Below are 26,485 nucleotides of genomic sequence, written 5' to 3'. Positions count from 1 at the left end.
AAGGCAGATACTCAATTATACAACAAAACAAACAGACAAAAATGAAAAGCAGCTCGCATGAAATAGACCTTGTCTACCCGATGTCTTAAGTGTCTACAGTTTTAACCAAAACAGTTTAAGGTATATAAATAAATGAATAATGAACATAGACTGTGTGAAATGTCATATCTACTAAGCTCTGCCGTTTGCTTTTCAACATTCATTTGTTAAAGCTGTGTTTTTTTCTTCTTGCTGTGGGTGTGTTGGTGTAATTTCTCTTGAGAACACGAACACACCCACACACCTCTCACTGACATCTGGGAGAAACTCACTAGAGAATGCGACCATTGTTTCTACAACTACAAAAATTAACACGGAGAGCAACGAATGTATTTAATATCTCCAGCTGTGATTCGGAATTACAGAGGCACACTATGCAAAAAAAAAAAAGCTTACACGGATTAGCTAGTTTGGTAATTACTAGGCTGTTATAACTGTAAACTGGCAATCATATAAATATATATGTACTCATATATACACTCATTTGTTATTCTTTTAAGACATATTCTATCTACAACATGGCAAAAAAACATTACACAACAGCTCTTGAGAACATTTTTACATAATGTAGTATATCACTACAGCTCAGTTAAGGTGGAGGTTGAAGTGTGGGACTACAGAGAATGAAACATACAAACCAATGTGTATTGGCACAAGAAACTGGGGTGCACATGACTTTAAAATATCAAAAACAGCAACACAATTTACTTTAATTATGACATGTTACTTTACTGCAACCGTTTTGGGTGAGTTTCTTAATGTCTGTACCTAATGACTTCCCTCTTGAATGTACTGTTTAAAATTATTTTAAATAATATTAACATTGTGTATATTTGCCACAGTCAAAGTGGGACCACAATATACAGGAGCAACTACAGTATAATGTGAAATTATGGAAAACTAGTCAAAAACAAATGAAACTGGTTAAAAAAAAGAATATTTGCATATCTAAAGGTGTTGATTGATGCATTTCTTGTTGCAGCATAGCTCTGACAATACCGGGGGTATAGTAATTCAAATTACAGATTTATTTTAATGCACATTTATTGTTATCTTGACAGCTAAAAAGCTAATTCACAGAACTTGCATGGTGTATGCTGAACATAAACTAAGTTTAATAATATACATTTATATAAAACTCTTTCTGTTGATACGGTGATGATTTCTTTATGGATACAAGGACAAAGAAGGAGTCTCGGTCACAAAAAAGTATGTTTTTGGCCAATAGAAGAGTATAAAATGGCAGACTTTTTAACCAAGTAACTTTAAAGAAAGAAATCAAAAATAGAACCAGGTGATGGAAAAGCTTTGTATAGCTGCTATAACAGGAACTCACTTGTTTGATAGAAAACATTGCCTGTGAGCTATCCTTATGTGCATAAATACATCTATTACTCTCTACGAAAACCTGCAGTGGACTAATTTAAAGTAAGTGCAACGTCACATTGTCATATCATACGCCCCGGTAACTAATAAAGTTACATCTTGCTGCATGCCAAAGTGAGAACAGAGCTGTCTGAGAATCTGGATGAGCTCTGTGCTGAATGGTCACTACTGTTTAACCCAATATAAACTTCAGGCAAATGAATACATCTAAAATTAGCTGTCAGAATGTCATGTGCTTGTTATCAGCCTGGAAATGCCAAGAAAGTGATATTTCATATTAATAAACATGACTAAAAACTGAAGATAGATATGTGGTAAATACCTTCTCTAAATGACATTTGATGAGTATCTGTATTATTATTCAAGCTCTTTAGTCTTCCTACACAGTGTGTTGTTTTTTTCTTTCTAAGTAATATTGCTATTTTTGGAGCCTTGCTTGTTTACACTATACAAAATTACTACTTATCTGTCCTGTATAGGTAAGTGTAAAGATCCCTTCAAATCAAGTGAAGCAAGAAAGAGCATTTCCTGCTCGTTCTCATCACTATGCCTCAATTCAGCAAACCTAGTGACCCTACATGGAGCCTGTTACTGCATGAACTCTGACCTCTTAGAGTCGGGACAGAGACAGTGTTACTTCCCAGAGGGAGCAACTATATGTCCACCCTTTGACCCCATAAATCTGAAGTAAGGCAATAAGAAGGACAACACTCCGCCAACGTGAGCTAAATGAATCTTTTCTAGGCTGTTAAAAGGACAGTTATACACACAGAAATACACACAACACTCTGTTGGTCCTGACTGACACGAGTGGTGAGCTTGCAGCAAAGCTTTAGCTGATTTCAACAGAAAGTCTGAATAGCACTTAATGGCCAGGTGTGGCTCTCTGCTGCTGTTTCATCTGCCCTGTGTCTGACAGCTTTAACCTGCCCTTTACCCTGAACATCCTATAAAAGGCTAAGCCACCTTAGGACAAGCAAAATGTTTGTGTGTGTGTTTAAGTGTGTGTCTGAACAATGCAGTCGTATAAATCACCTTTCATGAACCATGTCAGCTCCAAGCTGTGAGACTAAGTGGGACTCATACATGCCTCTCTCTCTGTCTGTGTGTGTGTGTGTGTGTGTGTGTGTGTGTGTGTGTGTGTGTGTGTGTGTGTGTGTGTGTGTGTGTGTGTGTGTGTGTGTGTGTGTGTGTGTCTGTGTGTGTGTGTGTCTGTGTGTCTGTGTGTAAAAGGTCAGAGATGAAAGGCTAACAGGCTATAGCAACACTAACGGCAAAGAGTAACCAGTAACCACTAACCACAGTGAATACACAGCACATCAGACTTTAATGAGCAGAAGACTACATTGGGATTCACTGTCATCAGCCAAAAACTGGAAAAACAGTAGGCTCATACACTGTTTAGCTGAAAAAAGACCAGGTGATATTTTCCTAATCTTCAACTGTCCAGATTCGTCATTGCACATTCAGAGGACTTTCTCTCCCCATGTCTATACAGAGTGGTTATTTATACTACAGTAGCCTTCCTGTCAGCTTCAACCAGTATCCTCTGACCTCTTTCAGCAGCAGCAGTAACAAATTAAGCGGTGGAAGCCTTGACTGCTGTGGCCGAATGAAGATGTTTGAGATGTCTGATACACACAGCTGGTCTGTAAGATCTTTATCTTTAGGAAGTGACCCTATATGATTAAAACATGTACGAGGTTACGTTTTTAACATAAGATAGCTACATTGTCTCATTTCATTTAACATAAGCTATATACATGTAATATATCATGCAATTCTGATGTGATGATAACTGTGCATGCTACAAGCCAGCTACACCCTTTCTGAAATGTTTCTCATAATATGACTCACACCCTAATATACTGTTTTTAACCATTACAAATAAAGAAATTAACAAAGAACATGATCAACAATTCTGCCCAGACATGCAGCGTGAAAATCAAGCTCAATGGTTTCCATGGTAAGATGTCCTCAGACACAGTGGCAACTGAAGGAACAGCCACAACCTGTGACCTGTGGTCTGTGTACGCAACGTGATAGTGCTGTTAATTGCTGGCATGGATAATAGGCATTCACTTTAAGGCATCTTAAAAAATGAACAGTTCATTATGTTGACTCTATCAGGACTTTTCTCAATGCTCCCAGAGTTTAAGAACTAATAAACACTCTATGGCTGTCAAACCGGTTCAGCCTAAACCCCTGCCAATTAAAGTCAGTGCAGGAAAGCGTTCTTCAGCTTTTATAGTCCCTTTGCCAGGGACTGGAACACGAGAACACTTCATTGTCTCCGTCCTTATGAACGTTTACTTGTACTTACATCGGAATACACTCTGTACCTTTTTATGCATGTGAATAATAAAAAAAAAAATCACCACCGGGGCTTTTATGAGTGCTGATTCAGGCCTGTGTAACGCCGATGAGTTCAGCGTGTAATATCCTAGGCTCAGATGAAGCAGGACTCAAAGGGGAGTAAAAGACACCTGTGGCTTTTGTAACAGAAAAAAATTTCTCAACCTCTGTGAAAGCAAAATAGAATCTCTAGTGTATTGCATTCTAATTTATATTTAGCAACTAACAATTAAAGTTGGGGAAAAAATGGTAATTTGTTGACGTAAAGTGATTTTAATACTTATGTTATGGACCTTTTGATGATACACGAAGCAGAAATTGAGTGACAAACAAGCCAGGAGCAAAAGTTTAAGAAAATCTCCTCTTTTCCTCAGATAAGCTATAGTGTAGAACAAGTAATCTTACCTGACCGTGCTACTGACATGATAGTTTATCTAAACACTACTACTACTACTACTACTACTACTACTACTACTTAGGGTTACAGGCAAAATGACGCGTCCCGTATCAAATCAATACGGGACGCGATTTGTCCCGTATTTTACATAGGTCCAAATTATACAGCATCCCATGCAAATCACCCCACCCGCATTGTGTGGAGACGCGTCCTATTCTGCCCCTGATTGGGTAATACTCATTGCCATCGTTGGCTTGATTGGTTTGTTTTAGGGTTACGGGCTGTAAATCACGGCCAATCAGTCAGAGGAGGGCGGGATGCCGCCTCGCTGGTTCTTTTGACAGAGTCAGAGTGACAGAAAATCCATATGAAACAATGGCATCTGATACACTGATATACATCCACTGATGTTATTATGTTCATGATGTTCACGGAAGATCTTTTGCAAGTTTGCAAGTTATAATTAAGTTATGGATCTGTTAATTTAATAATAAGTTAATAAAATATGGTTCACAAGTTCCTCCAAAAGCTTATTTTTGTGTTCTCAGTCACACTTTGTTGGTGTATATTTATTATTGTCATAGCTGTGTATTTAATATGACCACTTAAGTTGTGATAGTGAGAGACTGAGTGCGTCTGTTCACACTGATTTCAATAGCAGATATCTTATTACAAATGTCCATTGGTATCAATCTTAATATTTTTAAGAATACATGCTTTAAGTTATTATATACCACTACTGGCACGCCATTGGGATTGTGGTCATTGTGGCCCCGAGGGGTGTGGCCCCCGCTGCGGCAGGCGTCCGTTATTTTTCTGTATTGAAGGTGGCAACCCTATTACTACTACTAAGAATAATCATCATCATCATCATCATCATCATCATCATCATCTTTTGAGTTCATTCTGCAGTGAACATAAATAGCTCACAGCATGATACTTTGAACTAACAGAAAAGCTGCGTGTACTTTGTGCTCCTAATGCTTAAGCTTCAGAGGCTTTATTCTTACGTTTGATAATTACCCGCCAGACATAACACACTGTGGCCCTCTCCCCTTTTCCTCTATCCTTGGTTTTTCTCTAATCCTCTCCTTTTCCGGGCGCTAAATTTTGGCGGATGGTCTCATCTAGTTATCATGTGTCATGGTTGAACCCTGTTCGTTCTATTTTTTAAAAACAGATGTAATTTTGCTTTACAGAATGTGCAAATGTTTGTGTTAATTTTTTTTGTTTTGTTTTTTAATAACCAAAGCCAGATTTAAACATTTCCAGAACGTTGTCCTGGACTTCATGATTATGTTTGACATTACACTTTGAACTAAAAGATGAAAACCGGTTGCTCTAGAAGTAACCTTGGGATTTCACACCAGCAGGAACTAATACTATGAATTCAAAGACTATTTTTATACTTTTTTTAAAACTGTTCAGTATTATAGACTATTTTAATGTAAATTCATGATATACTGTAATACGTCTGTTAAAGTTATTTCAATTCCAGGTGAATACTTATGTAAGCCATTATAGTGCAGTATTTTGAACATGCTGGGAAAGGAAGCCACTGAACCGTTGTAACAGCAGTGTGCGTGTATAAGTGCATTTTTAATAGAATAATTTCACTACGGCATCACATACAAGACCTATACAACCATCTTGTGCCTGCTAACTGCTAAGGACCCATTGGATTATCATAAGAGAAGTGCAGGTAGGAAAAACAGTCCACTGTGTAAACATGTATATATGTACAAATAGAGGGCGATGAGGTAAACGTGAGCAAAAACAGTATAACGAGCAGCGTCTTACCTTGTTGTAGTAGTGGAGTTGAACAGAGTGCCACTGGCCATCGCTAACACCACCTGGTACAAACGGCGCCACGGTAGTTTTAGTCTCTCCTGAGAAAGAAAAACAAAAAACAGATGAATGAGACAGCTGAATTAGGTAGAAAAAAGGGATTGGGGGAAAAAAAACAAAAAAAAACTTTTGTGTGGTTTATTAAACAAATCACACAAAAGCTTTATTACTGTACAATATGTAAAAACAAAGTATTTATCTATAATTATAAATCTTTCCTAAATAGATTACACTGTTCAACATATGTTCTGGCGTGTTACAGAAATGTCTTTTTGTCTCCTTGCTGATAAGATCATGTAGTGGCAAAAGCACAAAGCGAGACACAATCCATCACGCCTGCAAGTGGCAGGGATTTCTTTCCTATCAATAGACTTCATTCACCTGGCTGTGCAACACCACCAACAGAGATTTACACTGGATTTAGAGGCATATTTACTAAAGGCAGGAGCTCTTTGGCAGGCATTCCCAAGGAGTCAGTAAACAGTAACCTGCCATTGTGGCCTAGATTGCACAACAAGATCCTCAAAGCAAACTTAAAGTTGTTGTATTTTTTTGCCTATTTCATTGGGAGAAAATCAATCGTATGGTACAAACACACATAAAGTTGATAGAAGATACCTTGTCTCTCCTCATATGGGCTTTGGGTTTGGGGCAAGGCCCTAAAAATACATGAGCCAAATTTTAATTTGAAGACTAATTATTTTGTGGATCAAAAAGCATATGAAATGTAAATCCATACTGCTTTATTAGAAGATGATGGAGACACTGCATACTACCTGCACATTTACAGGAGTTTCTAACTCTAACTGTAAGGTTATGTTCAGTATTATTGCCTGAGGATGTCTGTAGTAAATATGATCGATTCATGAGGAATAAGTCATTTTTATTATGCACACTTGTTATAGTGCACATGATTCCACAAGCTGCTTTTTGACCCCTTTTTCACTTGATCATTATATGATAAGGTGTGTAGAAAATGTCAGCACGCTAAACCTGTGCTAAATAACATACCTAAAACCCCTCCTAGAATTTGCAGCTTCTCTAGTAAACCTTTGTGAACATTATCTATGTTTTGTAGTTTTACATTAAAATTCAGTGAATACTAGGTTTCATTTTGATTTCTGTAAGAGACACACTTTCCCTAGATCTTATATAGATGAAAAAGCACAATATCTCTGTTTCCACAAGATATACTGTAATATTTAACAACATTTTCATTTTCCACAGCTCATGTTATTTTTACTGGTCATGTTATTTCTACTGGAGCATAAACCAGGCTTAACTTCCCAACCTGTTTGCATATTAACAGAGAAACAGAGAGACTCTGTTACAGACACTTCGATTTCTCATTAGAGCGCTAACAGAACCCTAATAGTTTAGCTATTAACCACACAATACATGATATACGTGGTATTATGTGAAAGCTGAAACGGTATAAGAAAGCCACCTGCTGAGAAGGTGAGCTGGACCTGCTCCGCAATTATCTCCACAGCGATGAAGTCATGTTTCTCATTAAAGCGGCCATTGTAAAGAAGCAGAGCATTTCTCTCTTGTGTAGCAAACCTGGAAAAGAGAGGAAGAAATGAAACAATATGATAACATCAGTCTCTGTGTTTCTCATTCAACTTCACATTAACATGCCAGAAAAATATCAAAAGTTACTATTAAATAACAATAAACTAACTCATTTAACCTTCCCAAGGGAAAAAAGAAAAGAAAGAGGAACTGTAAAAAAATGTTCATGCTTAAGTGATAAAGAGCAACAAAGGAGAGGAGACGCAAGTCAGAGAATTGAAGTGAGTGCAAAACCAGTGATCTTGAGACAGGAAGTGGCTTCTCTGCTATGGGTGTGGCGAGGGCAGACGAGTCAGGGAGCAGCTGGGAAAAGAGGTGCACTGCAGGAAGACCCAGCCAACCAAGCAAAACACTGATAATGTTCTCTCAACACAGACCCCATCCTGTTATTATACAGTTCATGAGAGCCTGAGAGCCCACATAATTCACTAATGACCCTTCCTCTACGTTTATTACATTCAACAGATTACCTCTGACCTCTGAGGAACATTAACATAAACAGAAAAATCAATTGCGTTATGTCATTTTGTTTTAAAATAAAATATTATTTGTTAAACATTTTTAAAAAACAAAGAAAACAAATCATTCCAAATTCCACAATTTTAACACATACAGCCATTTTTTCTAAGGCACTTAATCGACTAAGGACATCTTAAAGTCAGTCCAATACGAACCCTAAACACATCCTAAATGTTTAAGAAACACTTGTGCTTTATTTTAAGCTGTTCAAATCAGATGAATATAAGAAGTCTACATCTAAGACTGACATTCCCACAGCTAAGTAAGAGTATGCTTTAAACTTAGAAGAGAATGATGGCCAGGAGCTGTATTTGCATCTCAGACACTGAGTAGTCTTTTTTGTCTTTCAATACATTTATAATAATCTGACTTAGCAGGTAATCTGTCACTGGAAATAAAATATGAGCTTAAAAAAAGCTCTTATTTTCATACTCTGTTTCAGTATAATAGCCAACTCATTGCATTCAGTTAAAAGTCAAAGTCAGTAAACACTAACAGTTTAGATAACCCTGAATATATAATAGTCTCCAGAAAGTATTCTGCACAGTGTTGAGAACTCCTCTGTGACTGTGCGATGAAAAAAGCATATAAGTCTCCACATGTCCTAGAAGCAAACAAAAGCTCCTGTTTGTTTTTTTTTCTGTTTGTGCAACCTCATATGGCCATAAATTATAATTTCACAGTCGGAAAGGCAAAAAGCAGGCATGTCAGCATACAAGCAGTGTGAAAACATGGGCAGGTCTTCATAGTTACCTTAAGGAGGGGCAAAACATTTAAAGAACTTACATAAAAGAGACAGTGAAGTGGAACCTCTGCCTCAGGCCTCGGAAGGTGATGAAGGACTGTCCTGGGAAACTGCGCGTGGTCATCTCACAGTAGGGCTTCTCGTACTCGCCTGATGGACACTGGCAGATAAAGCCACCCACCAGCAGGTCCACACACTTCCCTCCATTTTTGCATACGCCTGGGACACAGCGGCCCGAACGGGCGTTCACCTCGCACTGTTCACCTTGATTAGAGCAGAAGCAGTTAATTACAGACAGACTGATATTTTGATGCTGGAATACGCAACACCTCTCATCTTTATTGTGTGCAATGACAACTCAAACTCCATGTCAGTGAGGATAAATTACACCTATGTTCCATTGCAGAATGCCAATGTCCTTAAGACTCCCTGGCTCAAAATCAAAGCTGAGTTCGCTTCAGCTCTCCTAACAGACCTATCTTCATTGGCTCCAGTGTTTCTAGCTTCCGAGATGGTCTTTCAACCTCACAGGGTTATGTGTCAACCATTATCCTGACAAGATCTGGACAGGGCCAGGTATGTGCTGGAAAGGGGGACAGGATGGCCGTCACTGCGCTGTTAATGACTCCTGCTTTCCGCACTGTAATCCTTTCTGTGAGGAAATTACAAGGATACATTTCATTCTAATGTGAGAACGAGAGCGAGTGGTAGACATTCGGGGTCCAGGCTGTCATCGTTGCTATAATGACCACAGACTACCTGGAATTGAATTGTGGCCTTCAAAGCACAGGGTGCAATTACAATCGGCAGGAGGAGATGATCATAGATGATAACTGTCCCTTATAATGAAGTAAAGGAGATGGCTTCACTTCAGGGTGAAGAAAAGAGGCCACACACTATCAGACACTATTGAAAAGCTATGAAGAATTCATATCCATAGTGCTTGATCTACTTTTACCATATAAACAGCTGACAATGTCTTGCACACTGTATAGTATTTCAGTGTACGTTAAAATGTTTAATATGTTGAAAGCTAATATAGACACCTTAGCTTACAGAACAAAACTTGGCACATTACCCACCACCAACCTATCAAGTATCTCTAAACATGACACCAAACTCACCAGTGAAGTCCTCCAGACACTCGCAGGTGTAACCGCCTTCTCGACTCCTGCAGTGGCCGTTGTTGCGACATGGTCCTGAGTAACACAAGTCGATCTCGGTCTCACAGTAGTCACCTGTGAAACCAGCTGGACAGCGACACCGTAGCCCATTGATTGGGTGGATGGGTCGAAACAGCATGGTGTCGGAGGCAATGAAAGGCGGCGAGCTGTCAAACTTCAGCACTGATACACACTTCATGTAGTTCTCACAGGGTTCACGCAGGCAGATGTTGTCATCAAAAGGCAGCACACTCTGGCTGGAGATGTGGCGCAGCAGTGTGCGGTTCAAGTAGATCTGCTCCTGAAGATCCTCCGAGGGAAAGTAGTGGCCAGGACTCCCTCCAGGAAGCAGGGCTGAGAAGGTTACGTTGAGAATGTTGCCACTGACATCACTGTCATTCTGCACGTTAAATATGAAGACACCATCGCGGCTTGTTGACAGGACAGCAGCCACGCCCTCGGTGAACAGTCCCAGCAGTGGTGACAAGAAGCGTTCCTGGGACATGTTCTCCAAGCGCACTGTGATGCTGTTAGTCAGCATGTCGTCCGTTATGATGGTCACACGGAGGGTGCAGAGTGCTGTTACTCGGTGGAGTCCATCTGCGAGAAAGACCGAATAGCAAGATATTACACAAAACTGTATGCTGTCTTCTGAAACATCAGAGAACTGTAATATGTGGACCAATTGAAAAATCAGTTTGAAATCAAATTAATAAAATGGCATGAAAGTCCCCTTGAACCATTATAGGTCATTAAAGTCTCACAGAACAATGCAGAAATGCACACAACCACAGCCAGTTCTACATCATCTATAAATACAAATAAACAAATATACAAATTCTATTTCTCCTTTTTTTTATTGTTCATGTCTTCACTAATAATCTCTCAGCACAGATTTCTTCTAACATCTACACCTGGAAACACATGTCATGTTTCGTTTTGATTTTCCACCAATATGCATATTCTAAAGAACTATATTACTTTAATCCAGGAGATCCATGTGTTATCCATTGAGACATTTAACCCATGTCTCTGAGTGGCTGTAGATATTACCTGAAGGATGGTCTTAGATCACTGATCTAAGCACTATTCAGCTCTGGCAAGAAACAACTAGGAAACAGGTGTATCTAATTAATAGATCTAGCAAAACAATACAGCTTTCAAAATAAAGTGGTGTCTGTTTTCAGAGTAAAATCACACTCCCATCAATAAAGCATGAGACAGAGCAAAGGCAATGAGACAGAGCTGTTACTACCAGTATTAAAAAAGAATCCTGTTTAATCTGGGATTGTTTGTCCAGACTGGGGTGAAGAGGGTCGAAGTTGGAATGCTAACCATTATATATGACTAGTTTGACATATAAATTCCTTTACTAATATATGTTCCTTTATCTATTAGCTGTGTGGGGTCCAGCAGGTTCAAATTCTGCACCTATACTCTGTTCCTTTCCTGGCTAAAAGACAACAGCAGCTGTGTTAAGAGCCGAGAGCTGAAGAGACGATGAGTAAAACAAGGCCAGGACAGAAGTCCCTATCTGTTACAGTCATCCATAACTGTGCCCCCCATGTGCCTCAGCGTACAGCCCTAGTGCTGTTATTCCACATGCTGCTGCACATGGAGCAGCTGATATACCACACACATGTACCTACCTCTCTGCTGATCCCCCATGAATATCCTGAACAATAACACACTCTTAAGATTTTAAACTTCCAGGTTACAAAGTCCAAGTGATACTTTAAACGTGAACGGTATGTCTTTCTGAACATTAAGCTGATGGCATGTAGTTTAAGTTGTTTATGTTATTTTTTATTAAACACACAAGTGTGATTTTAGTTCTCTTAGCTAAAGATAATTAATCAATGTTACATGCCACTTTAGTTGGACTCTAATACCTAATTCTTGCAATTACACAGTAACCTTATGCTGTTTCAAAGACACATCAGTCTGAAGGAATACAATTTTGTTTATAACACAATGGTGTTGTATTCTCAGATCTGCTTAGCTTATATCAATGTGCTTACTCTAATTTCTGTTATTATTACTACAGTAATGACAAATTTACAGAGACTCGTATGCAGACACATTACGTAATCTTAGACTACCAATACACACATTAAAGTCGAGCCACATCGCCTCACAAATAGTCATTCATTACACTTCTATTATATTTTAAGCATGAGTAAGAGGCAGTGAGGCAGAGCTGTCACCAGTAAGTAGACACCAGTTTAATATAATTTAATAATTTTAATTAATATTAAAAATAAATAATATTAGATCATATTTTATTCCTTATTTATTTTTTTTCTCCCTAGATTTGGTGAGTTATCGATACTGATGCTAAGGCAAATCGTACTCACAAAGACTGACAAAAGCACAAATGCCTGAGTTTATTCCCAGAGCATATGTCACTGTTTGTCCTGAGTCTATATTTAACATTTCAGCTGCTGGAATTAGCTCAATAATGGGAACTCTGCAGGGGTGAACAGTAGGGCATTACTGAGGATGTCACAACGGGAACCCCGTAGAGCTATGAATCACCAACATGATACTCAACAGCGTAAGGGATGACTTCAGCATTGCGGGAAGCAACAAACTACATGACAAACCTGTCTCTACAGCACTGTCGCTACTCCACTTCCTATACTAGCCATAAAATCATAAAATAATTATCAGCTAAAACTGAGGTATCATCATAAAGTCGTATAACTTAATTGTAGTATTAACAACAAATTACAGGTGTTGGTTTATGATAAACAAATGTGCCAGTACAATAAATGCTCAAGGAATAATATTTTATGATGATATATCTCTTTATAACACATGCACAGGTGTGTGAGTCAGTCAGCTCGTGATGTTTAGCATGTGTTTGTGCAGGGCTGATAATGCTGCCGAAGGCTGTTGAGTCAGTGATATGCCTCACTTTGCTCTGTATTTTACTCTATCACAATACCACAATAGGCATTAAAACCTATAGTGTAGTTCTAGTTATCTGAGTAAACAACATGGGCCTCTGCCACACACATACTGTTAACCAGCCTAGATAATAATACATTTTTAAATACATTCAGACATAGTTTTTTAGGATATGCTCTTCTCCCTTCTATATCCACAAACCGAGAAGACAAAAATGTATTTCTCCTACAGTATGTGCTAGAATGGAGGAGAATAACCCACAACAATCCTTTCCTGCACAGAAATGCAAACTCATTTGTTTGTTCTACAAACTTCTTGCATACTGTTACTGTTCTTGCATAGATTAACGGATTGCGTGATCACTGTTGTTCACTTTAAAACAATATTTAAACACATTGACAGCTGTGATTAAAGCCAGCGTTACAATGCTTGCCAGTGATAAAAAAAAACCAGAGGCAAATGAAAGGGTAGCATTAAGTATCTAATGCTGAAGTTGCTACGTATCTATGGCTTTCACGTGTTTTTTCTGCCAGGTGAAATTTATTAGCGTTCAGACTAACCGCTGCTTTAGCTGGAAAAGCGTCATTCAGCTGTTTCCTGTTGTGCCACAGCAAGGGGTTAAATACTGCAAGCATGTTATTCTGTATGCTTGGTATGCAATGTTTAGCATTGAACAGGAGCTACTACAGCTAATGCAGCACCTCAGAGAAAATCATCACACACTTCCCATAAGCTCAGATTAGGTTACAGTTTGTGTATATGGTTTTTGACACTGACTGTTAAAATTTTTTTAAAAAGTTTCTCAGGTGCGCTCAGGTGATTATTACATACTGCAATTCGCCCATTTATTTGCTATAACAAAGCCACACACACACACACACACACACACACACACACACACACACACACACACACACACACACACACACACACACACACACACACACACACACACACACGTGTATTAGTTTTAAAGAGAAGGAACCTATTTGTCCTGGCATCTCACTCAATCACTCATTAAGTAACTGTAGGAAATTAATGAATGTGGCTAGATGTGGCATCTCACTCAAAACTGTCTCTGATGAGCTGTGTTCAACAGATCAGAAACATTGCCACAGCTAATTATTTTCATCAACTCTATGTATATATGTGTGTTGTTTGGGCAGGAATAAGTTTTTTGGCATTTATGCCCTTTGCTAATAAATAATAAAATACATTATATAAGAATAAATTAAAATGTCTTTTATGAATAAAATATATTAGAATAACTAAATCCCAATATGCCATTAAACTGCTACAAAACTTTGAAGTATTGATGAATACTTGCAAACTATGTAAACCGAGGGCATCAAATGCTTGGAACATAAAGCAATTTTTTTTTAAAATATAGAAACTATCCAAGCTTGCACAAGCCCTGCAGGTGTTTTCTTCAGTTTGTGACAAATGCTCTTGTTCTTTCATTACACAGCACCAACTATGCACAGAAAATCAAAACAAGCTATTTCTGTGAGTGCGTGCTAAATTAGTGTTACAGACAATAAAACGTTACACGAGCCAATGAGAGCAAAAGTTAGGTGGCGAGACAAGCAGCCAATCGTTCCCCGTACTTCACAGTGCACTCCAATATTTGAATCATAGCACAGGCTTAGAGCCGCTCCTCCCAGCCAATAGTTATACAACGCCACTCACCCCTCCTTCCCTCTACTAACCGCCCTTGTCCTCAGGTGAGTTAAACAGCAAGTCTCTCTCTCTCTCTCTCTCTCTCTCTCTCTCAGTCTTTGTCTAACACAGACTCACAAACCGCTTTGTTAACAAAGACCTAGGCACTAATAACCGGACCATGAAGATCAACACTGGGACAGAACATCACTTCACATTACACAATGCATTCTATAACAACGTAGATATCTGATCTGTGAACTAAAAAGATCTCCTTTCTTAAAGAATGATTAGTAAATGCAAAAGTCTTCATTACTCATTACAAAGTTTCTTTGAGGCAAATGGAATAAACGTGTAGTCCACCTTGTTTGTAACATCAACAAAATAAAACAAAATGTGTTCTCTTCATTGCCGTTGTCGTGTCATGAGATAATGCATTTGTAAGATATTTCTTACAGTGTCTTATGAGCTCTTTGGCTTTTTAAATAAAATCACTTAAGTTTAATGATTAACACGTCAATGTGACGTCAATGGAAAACATACAAAAAACCTACAAAGTATGAGCCAGTATCCTAATTAAATGAGAAGACACAATAAAGAATAGAAATAAGGATTTTATTGTGTATTTATGACAGCATGTGGTGCTCAACAAAAAAATTAACGCACACACACATGCTCACATTTCAAGCACTGTGAGGTAACATCAGATGAGCTTCGGTGTGACAGATGGGCCCATGTTCTTAATAAATGGCCAAAATGAGATTACACCTCACTGAAATCATCGACACCTCCTCCAGCCCCAAAAGTAGCACATATGGGATACAGGGGTGGTTTTCTACTCCTCTCCTTCTTTCTCATCTCTCAACCCACTTTTCCGTTTCTTTTTCAAATACTTTCTCTCTTTCATTAAACCTCTCAACAGGTCACATTTACACTTCCAACACTTTACTCATTTTTCTCTTAACCTCCATCAAGGAAGGTCCTTAATCTACAACTCAACAACGAATGTGAAAGTACTGAGAGTGAAAGAGACTTTACAGAGTGAAAGCTCTGATCTTCACTTAGACATATTTGGGTGCAGGTACTACCATCCAAATTCTATACAACACCCAATCCAAATACAAGGAAATAAGAGAGAACCAGCAACATCCGTTCAAGCAGTGCTTCACATCAGCATTGTACGTCGTAATATTAAAATATCAGCTACTAGATAGTCAAATGTATATAAGTATAACCTGTAATGGTGGGTGATGAGGCAGGTTTTTTGCAAAAAAGATGTTCACATTGTTGCTATGGATACCACAGAAAAAACTTCAATCCAACCTCATCATTTGAATCCACAATCCACAAATAAACATAGTAGACAAACTCAAACTCATGCCCCTGTTCGACTTCAGCCTAAAAAGCATGAGTGAACCATTACTTAAAGTCTAGTTTCCTTTTTAGCAGGGAGTGAGAATAAAAGAGTCACTGTTTAAAAAGGCAGACAAAGCCCAATGGGCCTAGTTAAAAAGCACTAACAGATTGAATACTTCTAGGCAGACTGCATTTACTCTAACTCTCCTTCGGCTATTGTCTTATTGTCTGCTATCTATTAGACAGCTGTGCCCACTGACCTGGTCCATGAGACACATCATGTATCGTCGAGCTAATGTTGTGGAGATTAGGATTAGGATTATTAAAATTAGGATGTGCACTTTGCATTAAATTGGCTACAACCGATTCCTTATCTAGTTGATATGCCATCGTACACTGTGAGGTGCATGACTTTCAGGCTCATCTACACTGGTAAATGTGTAACAAGTCAAGCTGAGAGAACAGCAATGGAATTTGATGACTAAAATTCACTTAGCACAGAGTAACATGAGGCCTGCCTGAGAGCGATAATCACGTTTCAGATCTCCGCTTCCTGCATTACCAGGTCAGAGTTCAATTCATCCAGGTGTTGCTAACAGACACCAAAAAAGGATCTCAAAGAGGGTAAAGTCCAAACTTTAGGCAAGATGAAAACATGGGACACTCGTTCCAGTGTCTCTCTTCTACGAAAGAGCAGTAGTCAAGGCAACGGGGCTGACAAATGACCCACATAATCTCTTGTTGGCTGGACTTTGGCCTGGCGCCAACAGCCACCATGGCGCAGAAAGAACTGCAGAGAGGAGAAAAAAACGGGCCAATAAGAGCTACCGCCCAACGACATTCACTGCTAAAATGCATTTCCCAGGCTTCTACAAAGAAACTGACTCGCTGACTCATTAACACTTGAATCATTGTTTAAATTCTCGAAAGTGTCAGACCACCTTCCTTTGCTTCTGTCTCCGAATATAATTATCACAAAAAATATAAAGTGATACAGGACAAAAGCATGCAGCGATAATTCTAAGTGATAAACATAAGCATCGACATAACAAAGCATGTACGTGCAATCAATCAAATCAAAACAATTTCAGAAATATGTAAACAATCACCCGGGATGGAATAAAAACCACCTCCGCAGGGTTGAAAGAAATCCGCCACCAGACAGCGTTAAAAACTGCCATTCAGTGAATCAGAGATAAACAAAGTGAATAACACTGATAAATATCAGTGCTGCTTAAACTCACCTGAAAGCCACAGACAAAAGTTAAAATACAGTCGCTTTAAAATTAAAGGTAGGCTTGAAAAAAACGAAGTGAAGCTCTGCCGTTTGTTTGTTTGTCCTATATACACATTTACAGTAGATGCCTAATATGCGGGTAACAAAATATTACACATTTCTATAAAAACAAAATAATAAAGAAAGAAAAAAACAAAAAATTATATATTTAAAAAAATGATAACATATGAAACAGTTTGTTTCTGTGGCTGAAACTACTATATAGCAGGACAGTGCACCACAAAGCTGGCCACTTTATTAAGGAGCACCTGTAAACCCACTCATTATCCAATCAGCCAATCAAGTTTCTGAAGGAAAAAAAAACTGTTTAGAATCATGCAGATGCAAGTTACGAATGAGTAGTGTTCATATCAAACATTAAAATCGGGAGAAAGGCAAACTCAGAGGCTTAATAGAAGCCACAGGAGAATGAACAGACTGGTTCAAGCTCTTAAAAGGCTATAAAACCTCAAATAACCACTCTTTACAGCTGACATGAGCAGAAAAGCATCTCAGATCACATGACATGTCTAACCTTGAGGTGAATGGAATACAAAAGCAGAAGACAATATTAGATTCCACAGATGAGAACAAAAATCTTACTACAGTGGACACAGGATCACTAAAACCAGGCAATGGACTTTTGACTTTTTCAAGTAGCATGTTGAATGTAACTAAATTTAACATTTGCAAGTTTTCCAATTAACTGAAGTTCTGCTGCATTATCCTTAGAAAACAACAGACATACAGTTCTTATTGTAATAATTAAAAAAACAACAACAACGATCCTATCTTAGATAAGACATTCACTCAGACGACTACATCCAGATGCCCAGCAGACCTCACACATAGCCAACATCTGTTTTGAGACCGTCCCTGCCTGCAATGACTGCAGCACTAAAACCTCACTGTAATTTATTCCCTGTATGTGTCTCTTTCTCTCCCGAAAGTCCCAGGCTGTGGGCCTCATTAATGTCCTTATCTCAGCCACGGCATGATACTGCAAAAAAATCTGCCACCTGTTAGTGAGACTGAGTGTGACTGAAAGCAGCTGCCAGGAGCTGGAGTGTGTCAGCATGCCTGTCTGCAGGACTCTCTTCACTCACTGACAGGCTGTTGGCTCTCTTTCCCACAATTTGAACATGTGCCTTTGTTCAAGCTTGCAGTTGAGGGAGTGGAAACTAGTGAGAAGCAGGTGTCAGGAGAGGTGTGTGTGTGAGTGTGTGTGTGTGTGTGTGTGTGTGTGTGTGTGTGTGTGTGTGTGTGTGTGTGTGTGTGTGTGTGTGTGTGTGTGTGTGTGTATGTGCTATGAGATGAACAATATGTAAGAATAAGTCACTGCGTAATGTGAACTGCTTTTAGTGACACTTTTGAGCAGTCGTTCAATCATATCCTGTTGCTGCTAAGAGTAGGAGCAGATGAGCTGTGTGCTGCAGGTCAGCTATGGATGAGTGATTTAGCACAAAACTGACACAACCCACTTGGACCTTTTAACACACCACCTCACACTGACAATGGAGCTTAGTTCAACTCGGCTCAAAAACCAGTTTGGTTGCTCTCACTTTTAGCGCTGCCTGTAACTGATACTCTGCTTATTAGAAGGAACTTTTTATACTCAAATCATTAAACACTTAAAATCTCTGACGGTTATAAATGCCCGTCACTGCAAAATTGTCACCTGTGCCACACCCCTTGTTTGAACGAAATTTATATACCTTTAATGTAAAGGTCTTCCTGCATAGGTTGGGCTTAAACATGTGGCAACACAACTAAGCTTAATTCACACTTCAGATGGTTAAAAGGATTCCTCAGCTCTCATACCTGGCACTTCTGTAATAATTCATCTGCAGAAGAATTTGTCTCAGTTATTCTTCGAGAGGTTTTGGGTCCTGACAGTCAAGATGAAATGATTTACACACTCTCACATAGGACTTTACTCCAGAAACACAAGACTAAAGGGAGGAAAGCTATTAAAAGTGAATGGAATTCCTCTGATGGGATCTGCCCTTCCGAGTCACAGTGATAAGAGGGTTAGTGCTAAATTCACTTCATGATTTAGTGACCTGCTAAGGGAAACACTTCTTGGCTGATCTCAGAGCAGAGTTTTGGGATTGCACTAATAAGACTTAGACACACACACAAAGGGACAAGAGGAATAATCGCTTCAAGGCGGCAGTGTGGCCTGAAATGATTTGCCTCCACTCATGCATGCACTATGAAACAGCAACGAGTGATGTCCTGCAACTCAGCAAAAAGGAGACTTTTCTTTCCTCAAACAATGCCCACTTCAATTATCCTACAGCACTAAACATTCAAAAGTGATCTACTGCAGTGCAGTTTAAAATCTTCTGCACCATTTAAAATAGAATACTCTCTAATTGCCGCATCTGAAGCATATATGGATTAAATACAGATGTGGTGCTTATAATAGACATCTAAGTGCAGCTGTTATTTTGTTAATAAACTGGTAATAAAGTTCAAGAATGTTTCTGTCAGTTGAATTTCATCAGAGTTAACACTGCTTTTCCAGGATAACTTGCCAATGATGTTGACAGTGTAGTCGATAAAGCATTTAGCAAGCATATACATTTGCTTTAAAAAGCTGTGTAGTTAAACGTTAATTTCTCAACATGAAACATTTCTTATCCATGGCATACAAACATCATTCATACACACTCAAGTTGCAGCGAATACAGATTAGGTTAAAAAACATTTTAGAAACAGTGAGAAACCGACCACTTGTGGATAGGTTTAAAAAAAAAAAAAAAAAGCCCCAAAACCGTTAATCTCAGTTCCTCTGAGACTAGGTCTTTAGTCCTGATTTGCACACATTCCTTGGAGTCTTTCCTCTCGTCTCATAACAGAATTCGTCTTCAAGCTCTCCCGAGGCTTTAAATGCCTCCAACATACCCACATTCAGCTTAATTAATGAGGGCCTCTTTCTAATAAAAGCATCTGTCTGGCCCAGCCAAGGCTGGAACAAAACAGAAAGCACATGTGTACAGATGCATGAGACTGAAGTGCAGTGTGATGGGCTGGCTTGCACTCACAGACCTATTCATCCAAAGAAGGGGACCAATAAAAAACACCTGGCTTGCCTCACCCTAGCCTCTTCTGGTTTTAATCTGCCTTCTTTCTCTCCACCAAAATCCCCAGCTTGGATGTCTTTGTTCTCTTCTCAGTGGGACATTAGAATATGGAAGGAGAACAAGCCAAAGTGGATCCCAGCTACCAGAGTGGCATTTGGGGTTTATGGCACTCCACAGGAGTAAGTAATCAGTTGAGAGACAGCCAAAACTCAATTAAAACTTCAAAAACTCTTCATCGTGGAGCTCCAGGTGTGTTTGCAGCTTTACGATTGTGATGCCTTTTCAGCAGTCCAGATCCCAAGAACTTAGATCCTGTGGGGCATCTGCATGCCTGAGAGATGGAAGAATGTAAATAAAACATGCAACCAAGCTGGAATTACTTTGATTTACAATACCATTACCCAGGTCTGTGATTAATAAGTCTGGGTGGGTGGAAAGTGTTCCGATACCACACGGAAGCATTGAATAAATCAGTTAGCACACGGGTTTCATCTAATTACCGGCCTTTCACATCACTTGACAGCTTTAAGGAGGTTGAAATTACTAGTAGCTTGTTCTTGCTGCACTTCCTGTACAAAAAGCTTGAGGCAGAAAGTCTGAGGTTTGAGAGACAGTACAGAAAGAAGGGTTGAGTTTCACCATGAATAATCAAGTATGAAAACTACAATTATACTTGCGGTTTAAAAAATGCACTCGATTGTTCACAATTCATTCAGCTTCACAGTGATGGCAGAGGTCTCAAGAGGAATATCAGTAATGTACCACAGTTTAAGTGGCATTTTACACTTCACTATGATCCAATTAGGCTTTATACATGCATTGTTATTAAACCTATTAAGCATATAAAATCATGCCGCATGACAATGTATCCTTAAAATCACTGATCCTTTTATCTCTAATGACCTACTTAGTGATGGATGAAACTTTAAAACTAGTAATCAGCTAAAGGTTATGGAGCAGGTTTTCTCATAGCAGATCCACCTGCTTAGTTACAGACAGAGGTCACATGGTTCAGTGATCTCGTCCTGTGTGTTTGTAAAGGTGGTACTGTACAAATGCCTCTGACTCCGTTGTGATAGGCTGGACTTGCTTTTTCCAAATTTGAGTTTCCTGCATTCCCTTGGCAACGTCCCTTTTGCTATTTTTTAAAAGAGCCAATCAACCGGGGACTGGTAACCAAGCCGCCTGTTTATCAGTAACCTGGGTGAACAATGACTGCAACTAGACACTGTCCCAGCCTCTATAGTGAGAGCAAGGGAGACAGAGAGAGAGAGAGAGAGAGAGAGAGAGAGAGAGAGAGAGAGAGAGAGAGAGAGAGAGAGAGAGAGAGGGGTGATCTAATGACATCGACACCGATACACTTGGCACTCGAAGGCATGAGCAGATACATGGGTGGGTGACTTTGAAGAAGAAACCAAACTATCTACCATCTCAAGCTACAGTTATAAACACAGTACTGAATGAATTTCCCACTTTCAAAACAACTATTAACAAGACTTGGCATGGAGCAAGTATCTGAAGTCCTGAGCTATCAGGTTCAAAATTCTGAGCCTGCTATCAAAAACTGTTTATTTCCTTTATAGAAAACGAAAAAATAAGATTTAACACAAATGGTACCTTGTACTCAATATTTAAAATATTATATTTAAAATATTTAAAACTAAAGCAATTTTTATTTTTTAAATCTTTCAAAAAAACCTTGTATGAAGAATCAAGGGTTAAGGGACCCAGCAGTGGCAGCTTGATGGCACTTGGATTTCCATTTCACTTATTTCTGGGTATATGGATCCTATACTTTTATCCCAGGATTTACACAATCACACGCAATTTAATAAAGAAAAAAGAAGAAGTCTGTATTAAGGCTAGGGTGAGGGTCTTTGGTTTGTGTTTAAAGCCTGTGGGCCTGGCTGCTGTCTTAGTGAAAGTTATAACCTGTGTTGTCACAGTTCACTGACTCTCACATAAGTTCAATAGGAGTTTTAACTCCAGATCGGCCACCACCATCCCCCCACCTCAAGCACACAGATTCATACAGATTCTCTGGTCCAGCGAGGTTCAAGGGTTTTGAAATAGACTTAGAGTAACCTAAATTAGTCCACCATGCTGTAAATTTATATCAAAAGGCAAAGAAAATTAAATCCATGTGCACTTGTGCTTAGTGCTGTAATGCCCAAGAAGGTCTAGTACCATGCACAAAACAAGACAGCTTGCACAAAGGCAGCACTAAAAAAAGCTGGCCAATGTCCTAAAGGCTGTTGAATCAAAGGGCAAGCTTCAGGAGGACAATGCTCATGCCCCATTCACTGTTCCCAAACAGCCAAGCTCCCGAGCCAAACCATAGTGTAAGCAGCCATCAGCTCAGCCTCAGAGTGACAACGAGAGGCTTACGATCACCATGACGATAACCCCACAGCACAAACAAACCTAAGATGTGGGGTAAAGCAGGGACATAATGGCTACATCTTAAGGGCTATGCCTTAAATCACTCTTTAAACCAGAAATGATCAAATGGAGTTGTTCTTTACGGAGTGTTCATGTCAGGTGGCTTGTAGCTTACTACTACTACTTACACACTATTGTCACACTCTATGGGATCCCATTAAAATCTTGGCTGAGTTCTGTAACAGACTGCACTATAAGCACTGATGCCACTCACACTACTGTATCTGTTGCTGTTCTGTGAGTTTTTCAGCATCCTATGCCGTCCTTCTTTTTTCTCATTTCAGTCGAGCACACAGTGGTGACATTTTAATAAAAAAAAAAAAAAAAATTTAAATAAAAATCAATCACTGCCAGAACTATATTATCAGTTGTCTCCTGCCACCAGTACAGTATTATGCGTTCTTAGCTCACTGATCTCACGACTGAAGAATTACTTTACGATGCATGATTTTTGTAAAGTAAAATCAGACATCTGGCCTTAGATAAGATTAAGCAGAAAAGTCCTCATTATAAACAATGTGTGCTCTACTATATTATCAATAGACAACTGCTACTAGCTTGCTGAATAAGGATTTCCTGTGGAAAGTTAATTTCAGCCAAGTACTAACTACGGAAGTAACTTTAGGTAATACAAAGGGCATTAAAATCTTTGATCAAATGTGTGTGAAAGCAAAAAAGATTACATGGTAAACAGAGATAGCTGAGCTCACTCAACCCAAGCAGTGCTCCTGCAGCACACATGCCAGAGCAGCACTGTCATCACTGTAATAATAGAGCGCCTGCATTTTATCAGCCAGGGTGCAGGAGATACAGCACCCTAAGAAGAATCACTCCTGCCATGAAGAAGCATAAACAAAGCAAACATAATTGAAAGTCACAAACACTCTCACAACAATCCTGTTCATCAATTAACCAAGTGCCCAACCTCTAGAAACTACTCAGCATCACTTTTGATGTTATTGATATTTCTACACATAAAAAAATAAAAATTTAGCAAATTAACAATTGTTATAAGTCTTTAGCCACTTTAAGGATGTAATCATTTATTTGTCTAATAAGCATTTGTAACATTCCCTAATTCTATCCTACAAAGTCGCAAATCTATTAAAAAAGACACAAAAAAATGTTTCATAGGCTGAGCAGGATCGTAATCATGGGTGCCTGGTGGACAAGCAGGTTCAACAACATTAGTTGGTGGTAGACGGTTCTTCACTAGGAGGATAAATTAGCCTGCAGGAAAGACAGATCTTTTCAGAATTAGGAACATGCAGGTATGTGGAAACAAACGTGTTTGACAAAACTGAATGGAATAAACTGTAGTACAAAGCAACAGGACGGTCGCTTCACCTACTGACCGAGCAGCTAGTCTTATTGATTTGGTTTGCCACCAAATGTTTTCAAGGACTATACATCCTTCTACATCAAAAACATTTTAAAAAGATAACAACAAGATTTGGTTATATATTCACCCCCACCATTGTAATTCATATACATATTTGTTTCCCTTATTCTAAATTAGCACACTTAATTAGCTTGGAAACAATATTAAATCATCATGGTCAATTAGATAAAGTTACTGTTACCAATTTAATATTTTATCAAGTAACTTACTAGACATTTTATCCAAAAAAAAAAAACAAAAAAACATACTTTCATAAATCACATCTTCTTAAACAATGAATCAAATCATTCATATCATAATGAACAAATCCCAATTCAAATGACAGAGGGTTTGTTCATGCTAAGGAGGTGTGATGTGCTAAGGAAGTGCTGAAGTCCAGCAGAGGTGGGATCAAGCCCATCACCATGTGCAAACAGCGCACACCTTTCAGAGTAAACACAACCTACATGATGTATGCAGAGAGGGTGTCGAGCCCGAGCTCACTGGCCTCTAAATAACACAAAGAAAGATAAGATACAAGTGTGATCTCTCTCACTCTCTATCGCACACACACACACACACAAACACACACACACACACACACACACACACACACACACACACACACACACACACACACACACACACACACACACACACACACACACACACAGTCGATACTGGAACAATGCCACCATATATGGTATATTTGTTGTATATGTACTGTGATTTAACCAACTTTAAAGCTACAGTATGTAATATTTTGCTTTTTTGCCCTCCCTGATAAAAAAAAAATGCCACCGCAAGCTACATGCTTAAGCACTTGTCCTCCACGTATCTACATTCCCCAGTCTGGATCACGAAACTGCGGAGCCACTGCAAAGCTGAATGTAGGAGCTGCATTTATAGGTTGCTGTTTTCTTAATTTTTTTTATTAATGAATGAATAAATATATATATTTAAAACTTTTGTGTGTGTGAGAGTGTGTTTGTGTGTGTGTGTGTGTGTGTGTGTGTGTGTGTGTGTGTGTGTGTGTGAGAGAGAGAGAGAGAGAGAGAGAGAGAGAGAGAGTGTGGTGTGTGTGTGTGTGTGTGTGTGTGTGTGTGTGTGTGTGTGTGTGTGTGTGTGTGTGTGTGTGTGTGTGCATTTACTAACATACTCATACAGTATGGAGGACAGGGGCAGCTGTTGTATTGGTAGCCATGGTATGAAACATGTCTGTGCCAGGGAAGTCATCTCATACCTGCAAAATGAACCGAGGGCCCCTTACACATGAGGAGACATGCTGGGGACAACTGTCTGGGGCAATGTATAGGGGTGGGAGAGGGCAAAGCCAGGGCAAGAAACTCAGCACTATCACTCACATATGTTACAGTTGGCACATGTCAGGTCTTAATACATTCTTTATACTTCTTAAATCACAATAGAAGGTTTTTGTGAGTGGACTTGTGTTAGAATTACCAAGGTATGGTGTCATGTATATGTATAAATCAGTACATCAATTACCAAACTATACTCTTCCTTGTCGTTTACATGGGCATGTGAATAGAATGGTGCATGTGGTATAGCTTTAATTGGCACAGGTGCACTACTTTTAAAAGTATACTCTATTTGCTTTTCCACGTGAAAGATTTGTAGTAAAGCTCTAAAAAAACGGCACCATCCTAGCAGAAAGGAACAGTACGGTTTGAAGCCTTTATGTCTGAGAGTGTAGAATTGGGTTATATAACAATATTCTTGTCATGATAAATAATAACATACTACACTTTTCTGAAAGATCACTGATATGGTCAATACATCAGCTATATTGACTAACGTCAATATATGTTTCATAAAAATATAATTAAATCTGCTTAATAACAAATGGATGTTTAAACACCAAATAAAAACAATCAGGTATTTTTTTTAACATATATTAATTCATCCTATTGTTCTTTGCTATATTAAATTTTATGCAGTTTATGGTAAAAGGATTAGCAAAAGGTTTTAGATTTATTTTTGTCAAACAGGTTTTTTAAATGCTGCACAATTCATCAGAAGCTAATCTCATGCAGAGATCTTGTAGAAAAGTACCATGATATTATGTGTCAAGTACATAATATTTAGTTAACATCTACGCCCCTTACTCGGTATCAACGTCTTCACATATCATTGATATCAGAATATCTGATGAAACCCTTTATAAAAGTGGAAAAAAGTCTTCAGCCCAGATGTGTCTAAAACACAGAACATGAACTAGATCATTGAAAATCTCCACAGACTTTTTACAAAATAATTTTAACTATGCACTATGAGAACATCTTAGCAAACAGGACTTATACTGTCAACAAACTAGTTGAATT

General features: G+C 38.8%; 1 protein-coding gene across 4 annotated transcripts in view; it reads right to left on the bottom strand.

Moving 5' to 3' along the window:
* The window catches only part of celsr1a (cadherin EGF LAG seven-pass G-type receptor 1a), an 80,050-nt gene that overhangs the window by 42,512 nt on the left and 11,053 nt on the right, over nucleotides 1–26,485 (bottom strand). For all 4 annotated transcript variants that reach the window (XM_027151497.2, XM_027151496.2, XM_027151498.2 and 1 more), the window contains exons 2-5: nucleotides 9,989–10,627; nucleotides 8,906–9,128; nucleotides 7,473–7,588; nucleotides 5,978–6,066 (exon numbers count right to left, since the gene is read on the bottom strand). In XM_027151497.2, the coding sequence (XP_027007298.2) occupies nucleotides 5,978–6,066; nucleotides 7,473–7,588; nucleotides 8,906–9,128; nucleotides 9,989–10,627 (1,067 nt within the window). The remainder of the gene's footprint in view (nucleotides 1–5,977; nucleotides 6,067–7,472; nucleotides 7,589–8,905; nucleotides 9,129–9,988; nucleotides 10,628–26,485) is intronic.

The sequence above is a fragment of the Tachysurus fulvidraco genome, chromosome 19 (assembly GCF_022655615.1).
Source record: "Tachysurus fulvidraco isolate hzauxx_2018 chromosome 19, HZAU_PFXX_2.0, whole genome shotgun sequence".
In the NCBI taxonomy this organism is placed as follows: Eukaryota; Metazoa; Chordata; class Actinopteri; order Siluriformes; family Bagridae; genus Tachysurus; species Tachysurus fulvidraco.
The sequence above is the reverse complement of the archived record's forward strand: the minus strand, read 5'-3'. Positions and strand labels throughout refer to the sequence as shown.